This window comes from Salmo salar, chromosome ssa21 (assembly GCF_905237065.1).
Source record: "Salmo salar chromosome ssa21, Ssal_v3.1, whole genome shotgun sequence".
NCBI classification, from domain to species: Eukaryota; Metazoa; Chordata; class Actinopteri; order Salmoniformes; family Salmonidae; genus Salmo; species Salmo salar.
The window spans coordinates 49,937,155-49,953,963 of NC_059462.1; the positions used below are offsets into that span (position 1 = coordinate 49,937,155).

Genomic DNA, 16,809 nt, shown 5'->3' on the forward strand with positions numbered 1-16,809 from the left:
TAGTAACAGCTGTGACAATGACAGCTGTGACAGTAACAACAGTAACAACTCTGATAGTAACAACTGTGACAGTAACAGCTGTGACAGTAACAACTGTGATAGTAACAGCTGTGACAGTAACAACTGTGACAGTAACAGCTGTGACAGTAACAGCGCTGACAGTAACAGCTCTGACAGTAACAGCTGTGACAGTAACAACTGTGATAGTAACAGCTGTGACAGTAACAACTGTGACAGTAACAGCTGTGACAGTAACAGCTGTGACAGTAACAGCTCTGATAGTACCAGTGCTGACAGTAACAACTCTGACAGTAACAGCTGTGACTGTAACAGCTGTGATAGTAACAACTGTGACAGTAACAGCTGTGATAGTAACAACTGTGACAGTAACAGCTGTGACAGTAACAGCTGTGACAGTAACAGCTCTGATAGTAACAGTGCTGACAGTCACAACTCTGACAGTAACAGCGCTGACAGTAACAGCTCTGATAGTAACAGTGCTGACAGTAACAACTCTGACAGTAACAGCGCTGACAGTAACAGCTGTGATAGTAACAACTGTGACAGTAACAGCTGTGACAGTAACAGCGCTGACAGTAACAGCTCTGATAGTACCAGTGCTGACAGTAACAGCTCTGACAGTAACAGCGCTGACAGTAACAGCTGTGATAGTAACAACTGCTGACAGTAACAGCTGTGACAGTAACAGCGCTGACAGTAACAGCTCTGATAGTAACAGTGCTAACAGTAACAGCTCTGACAGTAACAGCTCTGATAGTAACAGTGCTGACAGTAACAACTCTGACAGTAACAGCGCTGACAGTAACAGCTGTGACAGTAACAGCTGTGACAGTAACAGTGCTGACAGTAACAACTCTGACAGTAACAGCTGTGACAGTAACAGCTGTGACAGTAACAGCTGTGACAGTAACAGCGCTGACAGTAACAACTCGTTTCTCAGCTGTCCAGGAACCAGCGTTTCTCGGCCGGTTTCCACTACACGGTGGAGACCCTGGTCAACATGATGATGCCCCACATCACCCAGAAGTACAAGGACAACTTGGACGCAGCCCGCAACGCCAACCACAGCCTGGCTGTCTTCATCAAGGTCAGCTGGCTCCATCTGATTGGCTAGACGGGCACACTTGGTCATCCTTGTACTCTACTGAAATAATCATTTTCTTCCTGTGTCCACAGCGCTGTTTGACCCTCATGGACAGAGGCTTTGTCTTCAAGCAGATCAACCACTACATCCACTGCTTTGTGCCTGGAGACCCCAGGGTAGTTCTCATGATGATATGATTATGTTGAGTTATTACAATACCATTCATATTTCCACCACTATACTTTAGGAGTAACACTTATGTACATGTATCTTGTTTTCAGACTCTGTTTGAGTTCAAGTTTGAGTTCCTGCGTGTCATATGTAACCACGAGCACTACATCCCCTTGAATCTGCCCATGCCTTTTGGAAATGGGAGGATACAGAGATTTCAAGGTGAGCAAAATAAAATATACAGTATGAAGGTATACCAGGGATGTATGAGATACTTCTATTGTACTAACCTAAAACCACAATGCTTTTATACAGTAATATGATGTTGGGAAAGCTGTCTGCCATGTGTTGTCTGCCATCCTGTCCATTTTAGTGTTCAAACAATCAAATGTATTTATAAAGCCCCTTTTACATCAGCCGATGTCACAGAGTGTTATACAGAAACCCAGCCTAAAACCCCAAACAGCAGGCAGTGCAGGTGTAGAAGCACGGTGGCTAGGATAAACTCCCTAGAAAGGCACGAACCTAGGAAGAAACCTAGAGAGGAACCAGGCTCTGAGGGGTGGCCAGTCCTCTTCTGGCTGTGCCCCGTGGAGATTATAACAGAACATGGCCAAGATGTTCAAATGTCCATAAATGACCAGCAGGATCAAATAATATAAATCACAGTGGTTGTAGTGTTCCGAGTGTTTTAAATTGCTTTTCCATCTCATCAAACTCAAGTACACTACCTACAGTGCATTCAGGAAGTATTCAGACCCAGCTTGTCATAATGGGGTATTGTGTGTAGATTGCTGAGGAAATGTTTAATTTGATCCATTTCAGAATAAGACTGTAACGTAACAAAATGTGGAAAAAGTGAAGGGGTGTGAATTCATTCCTATTGCACTATATGCTGTCAAAGTTCTGATAGACCACTACCTATACTGTCCTGATAGACCCCTACCTATACTGTCCTGATAGACCCCTACCTATACTGTCCTGATAGACCTATACTGTCCTGATAGACCCCTACCTATACTGTCCTGATAGACCCCTACCTATACTGTCCTGATAGACCTATACTGTCCTGATAGACCCCTACCTATACTGTCCTGATAGACCCCTACCTATACTGTCCTGATAGACCACTACCTATACTGTCCTGATAGACCTATACTGTCCTGATAGACCCCTACCTATACTGTCCTGATAGACCCCTACCTATACTGTCCTGATAGACCTATACTGTCCTGATAGACCCCTACCTATACTGTCCTGATAGACCCCTACCTATACTGTCCTGATAGACCTATACTGTCCTGATAGACCCCTACCTATACTGTCCTGATAGACCCCTACCTATACTGTCCTGATAGACCTATACTGTCCTGATAGACCACTACCTATACTGTCCTGATAGACCTATACTGTCCTGATAGACCCCTACCTATGCTGTCCTGATAGACCCCTACCTATACTGTCCTGATAGACCCCTACCTATACTGTCCTGATAGACCTATACTGTCCTGATAGACCCCTACCTATACTGTCCTGATAGACCCCTACCTATGCTGTCCTGATAGACCACTACCTATGCTGTCCTGATAGACCTATACTGTCCTGATAGACCCCTACCTATACTGTCCTGATAGACCTATACTGTCCTGATAGACCCCTACCTATACTGTCCTGATAGACCCCTACCTATACTGTCCTGATAGACCCCTACCTATACTGTCCTGATAGACCCCTACCTATACTGTCCTGATATACCTATACTGTCCTGATAGACCCCTACCTATACTGTCCTGATAGACCACTACCTATACTGTCCTGATAGACCTATACTGTCCTGATAGACCCCTACCTATACTGTCCTGATAGACCCCTACCTATACTGTCCTGATAGACCTATACTGTCCTGATAGACCCCTACCTATACTGTCCTGATAGACCCTACCTATACTGTCCTAATAGACCCCTACCTATACTGTCCTGATAGACCCATACCTGTACTGTCCTGATAGACCTATACTGTCCTGATAGACCTATACTGTCCTGATAGACCTATACTGTCCTGATAGACCCCTACCTATACTGTCCTGATAGACCCCTACCTATACTGTCCTGATAGACCCCTACCTATACTGTCCTGATAGACCTATACTGTCCTGATAGACCTATACTGTCCTGATAGACCACTACCAATACTGTCCTAATGGACCTATACTGTCCTGATAGACCACTACCTATACTGTCCTGATAGACCCCTACCTATACTGTCCTGATAGACCTATACTGTCCTGATAGACCTATACTGTCCTGATAGACCTATACTGTCCTGATAGACCCCTACCTATACTGTCCTGATAGACCCCTACCTATACTGTCCTGATAGACCCCTACCTATACTGTCCTAATGGACCTATACTGTCCTGATAGACCCCTACCTATACTGTCCTGATAGACCTATACTGTCCTGAAAGACCTATACTGTCCTGATAGACCCCTACCTATACCGTCCTGATAGACCACTACCTATACTGTCCTGATAGACCTATACTGTCCTGATAGACCCCTACCTATACTGTCCTGATAGACCCCTACCTATACTGTCCTGATAGACCTATACTGTCCTGATAGACCACTACCTATACTGTCCTGATAGACCCCTACCTATACTGTCCTGATAGACCTATACTGTCCTGATAGACCCCTACCTATACTGTCCTGATAGACCCCTACCTATACTGTCCTGATAGACCCCTACCTATACTGTCCTGATAGACCTATACTGTCCTGATAGACCCCTACCTATACTGTCCTGATAGACCTATACTGTCCTGATAGACCCCTACCTATACTGTCCTGATAGACCTATACTGTCCTGATAGACCCCTACCTATACTGTCCTGATAGACCCCTACCTATACTGTCCTGATAGACCTATACTGTCCTGATAGACCACTACCTATACTGTCCTGATAGACCTATACTGTCCTGATAGACCCCTACCTATACTGTCCTGATAGACCTATACTGTCCTGATAGACCTATACTGTCCTGATAGACCTATACTGTCCTGATAGACCCCTACCTATGCTGTCCTGATAGACCCCTACCTATACTGTCCTGATAGACCCCTACCTATACTGTCCTGATAGACCTATACTGTCCTGATAGACCCCTACCTATACTGTCCTGATAGACCCCTACCTATGCTGTCCTGATAGACCACTACCTATACTGTCCTGATACTACCTATACTGTCCTGATAGACCCCTACCTATACTGTCCTGATAGACCCTATACTGTCCTGATAGACCCCTACCTATACTGTCCTGATAGACCCCTACCTATACTGTCCTGATAGACCCCTACCTATACTGTCCTGATAGACCCCTACCTATACTGTCCTGATAGACCTATACTGTCCTGATAGACCCCTACCAATACTGTCCTGATAGACCCCTACCTATACTGTCCTGATAGACCCCTACCTATACTGTCCTGATAGACCACTACCTATACTGTCCTGATAGACCCATACTGTCCTGATAGACCCCTACCTATACTGTCCTGATAGACCCCTACCTATACTGTCCTGATAGACCTATACTGTCCTGATAGACCCCTACCTATACTGTCCTGATAGACCCCTACCTATACTGTCCTGATAGACCCCTACCTATACTGTCCTGATAGACCCATACCTATACTGTCCTGATAGACCTATACTGTCCTGATAGACCCTATACTGTCCTGATAGACCCCTACCTATACTGTCCTGATAGACCCCTACCTATACTGTCCTGATAGACCACTACCTATACTGTCCTGATAGACCTATACTGTCCTGATAGACCCCTACCTATACTGTCCTGATAGACCTATACTGTCCTGATAGACCCCTACCTATACTGTCCTGATAGACCCCTACCTATACTGTCCTGATAGACCCCTACCTATACTGTCCTGATAGACCCCTACCTATACTGTCCTGATATACCTATACTGTCCTGATAGACCCCTACCTATACTGTCCTGATAGACCACTACCTATACTGTCCTGATAGACCCATACTGTCCTGATAGACCCCTACCTATACTGTCCTGATAGACCCCTACCTATACTGTCCTGATAGACCTATACTGTCCTGATAGACCCCTACCTATACTGTCCTGATAGACCCTACCTATACTGTCCTAATAGACCCCTACCTATACTGTCCTGATAGACCCATACCTGTACTGTCCTGATAGACCTATACTGTCCTGATAGACCCTATACTGTCCTGATAGACCTATACTGTCCTGATAGACCCCTACCTATACTGTCCTGATAGACCCCTACCTATACTGTCCTGATAGACCCCTACCTATACTGTCCTGATAGACCCTATACTGTCCTGATAGACCCCTACCTATACTGTCCTGATAGACCCATACTGTCCTGATAGACCCCTACCTATACTGTCCTGATAGACCTATACTGTCCTGATAGACCCTATACTGTCCTGATAGACCCCTACCTATACTGTCCTGATAGACCCTATACTGTCCTGATAGACCCCTACCTATACTGTCCTGATAGACCCCTACCTATACTGTCCTGATAGACCTATACTGTCCTGATAGACCCCTACCTATACTGTCCTGATAGACCCCTACCTATACTGTCCTGATAGACCTATACTGTCCTGATAGACCCCTACCTATACTGTCCTGATAGACCCCTACCTAGACTGTCCTGATAGACCCCTACCTATACTGTCCTGATAGACCCATACTGTCCTGATAGACCCCTACCTATACTGTCCTGATAGACCTATACTGTCCTGATAGACCCCTACCTATACTGTCCTGATAGACCCATACTGTCCTGATAGACCCCTACCTATACTGTCCTGATAGACCCCTACCTATACTGTCCTGATAGACCTATACTGTCCTGATAGACCCCTACCTATACTGTCCTGATAGACCTATACTGTCCTGATAGACCCCTACCTATACTGTCCTGATAGACCCCTACCTATACTGTCCTGATAGACCCCTACCTATACTGTCCTGATAGACCCCTACCTATACTGTCCTGATAGACCTATACTGTCCTGATAGACCCCTACCTATACTGTCCTGATAGACCTCATACTGTCCTGATAGACCCCTACCTATACTGTCCTGATAGACCCCTACCTATACTGTCCTGATAGACCCCTACCTATACTGTCCTGATAGACCTATACTGTCCTGATAGACCCCTACCTATACTGTCCTGATAGACCCTATACTGTCCTGATAGACCCCTACCTATACTGTCCTGATAGACCCCTACCTATACTGTCCTGATAGACCCCTACCTATACTGTCCTGATAGACCACTACCTATACTGTCCTGATAGACCTATACTGTCCTGATAGACCCCTACCTATACTGTCCTGATAGACCCCTACCTATACTGTCCTGATAGACCCTATACTGTCCTGATAGACCCCTACCTATACTGTCCTGATAGACCCCTACCTATACTGTCCTGATAGACCCCTACCTATACTGTCCTGATAGACCCCTACCTATACTGTCCTGATAGACCTATACTGTCCTGATAGACCCTATACTGTCCTGATAGACCCCTACCTATACTGTCCTGATAGACCCCTACCTATACTGTCCTGATAGACCCCTACCTATACTGTCCTGATAGACCCCTATACTGTCCTGATAGACCCCTACCTATACTGTCCTGATAGACCCCCATACTGTCCTGATAGACCCCTACCTATACTGTCCTGATAGACCCTATACTGTCCTGATAGACCCTATACTGTCCTGATAGACCCCTACCTATACTGTCCTGATAGACCCTACCTATACTGTCCTGATAGACCCCTACCTATACTGTCCTGATAGACCCCTACCTATACTGTCCTGATAGACCTATACTGTCCTGATAGACCCCTACCTACTGTCCTGATAGACCTATACTGTCCTGATAGACCCCTACCTATACTGTCCTGATAGACCCCTACCTATACTGTCCTGATAGACCCCTACCTATACTGTCCTGATAGACCCATACTGTCCTGATAGACCCCTACCTATACTGTCCTGATAGACCCCATACTGTCCTGATAGACCCCTACCTACTGTCCTGATAGACCCTATACTGTCCTGATAGACCCCTACCTATACTGTCCTGATAGACCCCTACCTATACTGTCCTGATAGACCCCTACCTATACTGTCCTGATAGACCTATACTGTCCTGATAGACCCCTACCATACTGTCCTGATAGACCCTATACTGTCCTGATAGACCCCTACCTATACTGTCCTGATAGACCCACCTATACTGTCCTGATAGACCCCTACCTATACTGTCCTGATAGACCTATACTGTCCTGATAGACCCCTACCTATACTGTCCTGATAGACCCCTACCTATCTGTCCTGATAGACCCATACTGTCCTGATAGACCCCTACCTATACTGTCCTGATAGACCCATACTGTCCTGATAGACCCCTACCTATACTGTCCTGATAGACCCTACCTATACTGTCCTGATAGACCCCATACTGTCCTGATAGACCTATACTGTCCTGATAGACCCCTACCTATACTGTCCTGATAGACCCCTATACTGTCCTGATAGACCCCTACCTATACTGTCCTGATAGACCCCTACCTATACTGTCCTGATAGACCTATACTGTCCTGATAGACCTATACTGTCCTGATAGACCCATACTGTCCTGATAGACCCCTACCTATACTGTCCTGATAGACCCCTACCTATACTGTCCTGATAGACCTATACTGTCCTGATAGACCCCTACCTATACTGTCCTGATAGACCCCTACCTATACTGTCCTGATAGACCCTATACTGTCCTGATAGACCCCTACCTATACTGTCCTGATAGACCCATACTGTCCTGATAGACCCCTACCAATACTGTCCTGATAGACCCCTACCTATACTGTCCTGATAGACCCCTACCTATACTGTCCTGATAGACCCTATACTGTCCTGATAGACCCCTACCTATACTGTCCTGATAGACCCCTACCTATACTGTCCTGATAGACCTATACTGTCCTGATAGACCCCTACCTATACTGTCCTGATAGACCCTATACTGTCCTGATAGACCCCTACCAATACTGTCCTGATAGACCCCTACCTATACTGTCCTGATAGACCCCTACCTATACTGTCCTGATAGACCCCTACCTATACTGTCCTGATAGACCACTACCTATACTGTCCTGATAGACCCCTATACTGTCCTGATAGACCCCTACCTATACTGTCCTGATAGACCCCTACCTATACTGTCCTGATAGACCCCTACCTATACTGTCCTGATAGACCTATACTGTCCTGATAGACCCCTACCTATACTGTCCTGATAGACCCCTACCTATACTGTCCTGATAGACCCTATACTGTCCTGATAGACCCCTACCTATACTGTCCTGATAGACCCCTACCTATACTGTCCTGATAGACCCTATATACTGTCCTGATAGACCCCTACCTATACTGTCCTGATAGACCCCTACCTATACTGTCCTGATAGACCCATACTGTCCTGATAGACCCCTACCTATACTGTCCTGATAGACCTCATACTGTCCTGATAGACCCCTACCTATACTGTCCTGATAGACCCCTACCTATACTGTCCTGATAGACCCCTACCTATACTGTCCTGATAGACCCATACTGTCCTGATAGACCCCTACCTATACTGTCCTGATAGACCCCTACCTATACTGTCCTGATAGACCCCTACCTATACTGTCCTGATAGACCCCTACCTATACTGTCCTGATAGACCCATACTGTCCTGATAGACCCCTACCTATACTGTCCTGATAGACCCCTACCTATACTGTCCTGATAGACCACTACCTATACTGTCCTGATAGACCCATACTGTCCTGATAGACCCCTACCTATACTGTCCTGATAGACCCTATACTGTCCTGATAGACCCCTACCTATACTGTCCTGATAGACCCCTACCTATACTGTCCTGATAGACCCCTACCTATACTGTCCTGATAGACCCCTACCTATACTGTCCTGATAGACCTATACTGTCCTGATAGACCCCTACCTATACTGTCCTGATAGACCACTACCTATACTGTCCTGATAGACCCCTATACTGTCCTGATAGACCCCTACCTATACTGTCCTGATAGACCCCTACCTATACTGTCCTGATAGACCTATACTGTCCTGATAGACCCCTACCTATACTGTCCTGATAGACCCTACCTATACTGTCCTGATAGACCCCTACCTATACTGTCCTGATAGACCCCTACCTATACTGTCCTGATAGACCTATACTGTCCTGATAGACCCCTATACTGTCCTGATAGACCCTATACTGTCCTGATAGACCCCTACCTATACTGTCCTGATAGACCCCTACCTATACTGTCCTGATAGACCCCTACCTATACTGTCCTGATAGACCTATACTGTCCTGATAGACCCCTACCTATACTGTCCTGATAGACCCCATACTGTCCTGATAGACCCCTACCTATACTGTCCTGATAGACCCTATACTGTCCTGATAGACCCTATACTGTCCTGATAGACCCCTACCTATACCGTCCTGATAGACCACTACCTATACTGTCCTGATAGACCTATACTGTCCTGATAGACCCCTACCTATACTGTCCTGATAGACCCCTACCTATACTGTCCTGATAGACCTATACTGTCCTGATAGACCACTACCTATACTGTCCTGATAGACCCCTACCTATACTGTCCTGATAGACCTATACTGTCCTGATAGACCCCTACCTATACTGTCCTGATAGACCCCTACCTATACTGTCCTGATAGACCCCTACCTATACTGTCCTGATAGACCTATACTGTCCTGATAGACCCCTACCTATACTGTCCTGATAGACCTATACTGTCCTGATAGACCCCTACCTATACTGTCCTGATAGACCCCTACCTATACTGTCCTGATAGACCTATACTGTCCTGATAGACCCCTACCTATACTGTCCTGATAGACCCCTACCTATACTGTCCTGATAGACCTATACTGTCCTGATAGACCACTACCTATACTGTCCTGATAGACCTATACTGTCCTGATAGACCCCTACCTATGCTGTCCTGATAGACCCCTACCTATACTGTCCTGATAGACCCCTACCTATACTGTCCTGATAGACCTATACTGTCCTGATAGACCCCTACCTATACTGTCCTGATAGACCCCTACCTATGCTGTCCTGATAGACCACTACCTATGCTGTCCTGATATACCTATACTGTCCTGATAGACCCCTACCTATACTGTCCTGATAGACCTATACTGTCCTGATAGACCCCTACCTATACTGTCCTGATAGACCCCTACCTATACTGTCCTGATAGACCCCTACCTATACTGTCCTGATAGACCTATACTGTCCTGATAGACCCCTACCTATACTGTCCTGATAGACCTATGCTGTCCTGATAGACCCCTACCAATACTGTCCTGATAGACCCCTACCTATACTGTCCTGATAGACCCCTACCTATACTGTCCTGATAGACCACTACCTATACTGTCCTGATAGACCTATACTGTCCTGATAGACCCCTACCTATACTGTCCTGATAGACCCCTACCTATACTGTCCTGATAGACCTATACTGTCCTGATAGACCCCTACCTATACTGTCCTGATAGACCCCTACCTATACTGTCCTGATAGACCCCTACCTATACTGTCCTGATAGACCCATACCTATACTGTCCTGATAGACCTATACTGTCCTGATAGACCTATACTGTCCTGATAGACCCCTACCTATACTGTCCTGATAGACCCCTACCTATACTGTCCTGATAGACCTATACTGTCCTGATAGACCCCTACCTATACTGTCCTGATAGACCTATACTGTCCTGATAGACCCCTACCTATACTGTCCTGATAGACCTATACTGTCCTGATAGACCTATACTGTCCTGATAGACCTATACTGTCCTGATAGACCACTACCTATACTGTCCTAATGGACCTATACTGTCCTGATAGACCCCTACCTATACTGTCCTGATAGACCCCTACCTATACTGTCCTGATAGACCTATACTGTCCTGATAGACCTATACTGTCCTGATAGACCCCTACCTATACTGTCCTGATAGACCCCTACCTATACTGTCCTGATAGACCCCTACCTATACTGTCCTAATGGACCTATACTGTCCTGATAGACCCCTACCTATACTGTCCTGATAGACCTATACTGTCCTGATAGACCTATACTGTCCTGATAGACCCCTACCTATACTGTCCTGATAGACCTATGCTGTCCTGATAGACCCCTACCAATACTGTCCTGATAGACCCCTACCTATACTGTCCTGATAGACCCCTACCTATACTGTCCTGATAGACCTATACTGTCCTGATAGACCTATACTGTCCTGATAGACCCCTACCTATACTGTCCTGATAGACCTATGCTGTCCTGATAGACCCCTACCTATACTGTCCTGATAGACCTATACTGTCCTGATAGACCCCTACCTATACTGTCCTGATAGACCCCTACCTATACTGTCCTGATAGACCCCTACCTATACTGTCCTGATAGACCTATACTGTCCTGATAGACCCCTACCTATACTGTCCTGATAGACCTATGCTGTCCTGATAGACCCCTACCAATACTGTCCTGATAGACCCCTACCTATACTGTCCTGATAGACCCCTACCTATACTGTCCTGATAGACCACTACCTATACTGTCCTGATAGACCTATACTGTCCTGATAGACCCCTACCTATACTGTCCTGATAGACCCCTACCTATACTGTCCTGATAGACCTATACTGTCCTGATAGACCCCTACCTATACTGTCCTGATAGACCCCTACCTATACTGTCCTGATAGACCCCTACCTATACTGTCCTGATAGACCCATACCTATACTGTCCTGATAGACCTATACTGTCCTGATAGACCTATACTGTCCTGATAGACCCCTACCTATACTGTCCTGATAGACCCCTACCTATACTGTCCTGATAGACCCCTACCTATACTGTCCTGATAGACCTATACTGTCCTGATAGACCCCTACCTATACTGTCCTGATAGACCCTATACTGTCCTGATAGACCTATACTGTCCTGATAGACCCTATACTGTCCTGATAGACCACTACCTATACTGTCCTAATGGACCTATACTGTCCTGATAGACCCCTACCTATACTGTCCTGATAGACCCCTACCTATACTGTCCTGATAGACCTATACTGTCCTGATAGACCCTATACTGTCCTGATAGACCCCTACCTATACTGTCCTGATAGACCCCTACCTATACTGTCCTGATAGACCCCTACCTATACTGTCCTGATGGACGTATACTGTCCTGATAGACCCCTACCTATACTGTCCTGATAGACCTATACTGTCCTGATAGACCCCTATACTGTCCTGATAGACCCCTACCTATACTGTCCTGATAGACCTATGCTGTCCTGATAGACCCCTACCAATACTGTCCTGATAGACCCCTACCTATACTGTCCTGATAGACCCCTACCTATACTGTCCTGATAGACCTATACTGTCCTGATAGACCTATACTGTCCTGATAGACCCCTACCTATACTGTCCTGATAGACCTATACTGTCCTGATAGACCCCTACCTATACTGTCCTGATAGACCCCTACCTATACTGTCCTGATAGACCCCTACCTATACTGTCCTGATAGACCCCTACCTATACTGTCCTGATAGACCACTACCTATACTGTCCTGATAGACCTATACTGTCCTGATAGACCCCTACCTATACTGTCCTGATAGACCCCTACCTATACTGTCCTGATAGACCCCTACCTATACTGTCCTGATAGACCTATACTGTCCTGATAGACCCCTACCTATACTGTCCTGATAGACCCCTACCTATACTGTCCTGATAGACCCTATACTGTCCTGATAGACCCCTACCTATACTGTCCTGATAGACCCCTACCTATACTGTCCTGATAGACCTATACTGTCCTGATAGACCCCTACCTATACTGTCCTGATAGACCCCTACCTATACTGTCCTGATAGACCTATACTGTCCTGATAGACCCCTACCTATACTGTCCTGATAGACCTATACTGTCCTGATAGACCCCTACCTATACTGTCCTGATAGACCCCTACCTATACTGTCCTGATAGACCCCTACCTATACTGTCCTGATAGACCTATACTGTCCTGATAGACCCCTACCTATACTGTCCTGATAGACCCCTACCTATGCTGTCCTGATAGACCACTACCTATACTGTCCTGATATACCTATACTGTCCTGATTTACCCCTACCTATACTGTCCTGATAGACCCTATACTGTCCTGATAGACCCCTACCTATACTGTCCTGATAGACCCCTACCTATACTGTCCTGATAGACCCCTACCTATACTGTCCTGATAGACCCCTACCTATACTGTCCTGATATACCTATACTGTCCTGATAGACCCCTACCTATACTGTCCTGATAGACCCCTACCTATACTGTCCTGATAGACCTATACTGTCCTGATAGACCCCTACCTATACTGTCCTGATAGACCCCTACCTATACTGTCCTGATAGACCTATACTGTCCTGATAGACCCCTACCTATACTGTCCTGATAGACCCTACCTATACTGTCCTAATAGACCCCTACCTATACTGTCCTGATAGACCCATACCTGTACTGTCCTGATAGACCTATACTGTCCTGGTAGACCTATACTGTCCTGATAGACCTATACTGTCCTGATAGACCCCTACCTATACTGTCCTGATAGACCCCTACCTATACTGTCCTGATAGACCCCTACCTATACTGTCCTGATAGACCTATACTGTCCTGATAGACCCCTACCTATACTGTCCTGATAGACCTATACTGTCCTGATAGACCCCTACCTATACTGTCCTGATAGACCTATACTGTCCTGATAGACCTATACTGTCCTGATAGACCACTACCTATACTGTCCTAATGGACCTATACTGTCCTGATAGACCACTACCTATACTGTCCTGATAGACCCCTACCTATACTGTCCTGATAGACCTATACTGTCCTGATAGACCTATACTGTCCTGATAGACCTATACTGTCCTGATAGACCCCTACCTATACTGTCCTGATAGACCCCTACCTATACTGTCCTGATAGACCCCTACCTATACTGTCCTAATGGACCTATACTGTCCTGATAGACCCCTACCTATACTGTCCTTATAGACCTATACTGTCCTGATAGACCTATACTGTCCTGATAGACCCCTACCTATACCGTCCTGATAGACCACTACCTATACTGTCCTGATAGACCTATACTGTCCTGATAGACCCCTACCTATACTGTCCTGATAGACCCCTACCTATACTGTCCTGATAGACCCCTACCTATACTGTCCTGATAGACCTATACTGTCCTGATAGACCCCTACCTATACTGTCCTGATAGACCTATACTGTCCTGATAGACCCCTACCTATACTGTCCTGATAGACCCCTACCTATACTGTCCTTATAGACCCCTACCTATACTGTCCTGATAGACCCCTACCTATACTGTCCTGATAGACCTATACTGTCCTGATAGACCCCTACCTATACTGTCCTGATAGACCTATGCTGTCCTGATAGACCCCTACCAATACTGTCCTGATAGACCCCTACCTATACTGTCCTGATAGACCCCTACCTATACTGTCCTGATAGACCCCTACCTTTACTGTCCTGATAGACCACTACCTATACTGTCCTGATAGACCTATACTGTCCTGATAGACCCCTACCTATACTGTCCTGATAGACCCCTACCTATACTGTCCTAACAGACCTATACTGTCCTGATAGACCCCTACCTATACTGTCCTGATAGACCCCTACCTATACTGTCCTGATAGACCCCTACCTATACTGTCCTGATAGACCCATACCTATACTGTCCTGATAGACCTATACTGTCCTGATAGACCTATACTGTCCTGATAGACCCCTACCTATACTGTCCTGATAGACCCCTACCTATACTGTCCTGATAGACCTATACTGTCCTGATAGACCCCTACCTATACTGTCCTGATAGACCTATACTGTCCTGATAGACCCCTACCTATACTGTCCTGATAGACCTATACTGTCCTGATAGACCTATACTGTCCTGATAGACCACTACCTATACTGTCCTAATGGACCTATACTGTCCTGATAGACCCCTACCTATACTGTCCTGATAGACCCCTACCTATACTGTCCTGATAGACCTATACTGTCCTGATAGACCTATACTGTCCTGATAGACCCCTACCTATACTGTCCTGATAGACCCCTACCTATACTGTCCTGATAGACCCCTACCTATACTGTCCTAATGGACCTATACTGTCCTGATAGACCCCTACCTATACTGTCCTGATAGACCTATACTGTCCTGATAGACCTATACTGTCCTGATAGACCCCTACCTATACTGTCCTGATAGACCTATGCTGTCCTGATAGACCCCTACCAATACTGTCCTGATAGACCCCTACCTATACTGTCCTGATAGACCCCTACCTATTCTGTCCTGATAGATCTATACTGTCCTGATAGACCCCTACCTATACTGTCCTGATAGACCCCTACCTATACTGTCCTGATAGACCTATGCTGTCCTGATAGACCCCTACCAATACTGTCCTGATAGACCCCTACCTATACTGTCCTGATAGACCCCTACCTATACTTTCCTGATAGACCCCTACCTATACTGTCCTGATAGACCACTACCTATACTGTCCTGATAGACCTATACTGTCCTGATAGACCCCTACCTATACTGTCCTGATATACCCCTACCTATACTGTCCTGATAGACCTATACTGTCCTGATAGACCCCTACCTATACTGTCCTGATAGACCCCTACCTATACTGTCCTGATAGACCCCTACCTATACTGTCCTGATAGACCCATACCTGTACTATCCTGATAGACCTATACTGTCCTGATAGACCTATACTGTCCTGATAGACCTATACTGTCCTGATATACCCCTACCTATACTGTCCTGATAGACCCCTACCTATACTGTCCTGATAGACCCCTACCTATACTGTCCTGATAGACCTATACTGTCCTGATAGACCCCTACCTATACTGTCCTGATAGACCTATACTGTCCTGATAGACCTATACTGTCCTGATAGACCACTACCTATACTGTCCTGATAGACCCCTACCTATACTGTCCTGATAGACCTATACTGTCCTGATAGACCTATACTGTCCTGATAGACCCCTACCTATACTGTCCTGATAGACCCCTACCTATACTGTCCTGATAGACCCCTACCTATACTGTCCTGATAGACCTATACTGTCCTGATAGACCCCTACCTATACTGTCCTGATAGACCCCTACCTATACTGTCCTGATAGACCTATACTGTCCTGATAGACCACTACCTATACTGTCCTG

At 46.0% G+C, this 16,809-nt stretch overlaps 1 protein-coding gene across 10 annotated transcripts in view; it reads left to right on the plus strand.

Moving 5' to 3' along the window:
• The window catches only part of LOC106582455 (dedicator of cytokinesis protein 9), a 268,403-nt gene that overhangs the window by 209,094 nt on the left and 42,500 nt on the right, over positions 1-16,809 (plus strand). For all 10 annotated transcript variants that reach the window (XM_045704859.1, XM_014165586.2, XM_014165579.2 and 7 more), the window contains exons 28-30: positions 962-1,108; positions 1,198-1,281; positions 1,387-1,498. In XM_045704859.1, coding sequence (XP_045560815.1) covers positions 962-1,108; positions 1,198-1,281; positions 1,387-1,498 — 343 coding nt within the window. The remainder of the gene's footprint in view (positions 1-961; positions 1,109-1,197; positions 1,282-1,386; positions 1,499-16,809) is intronic.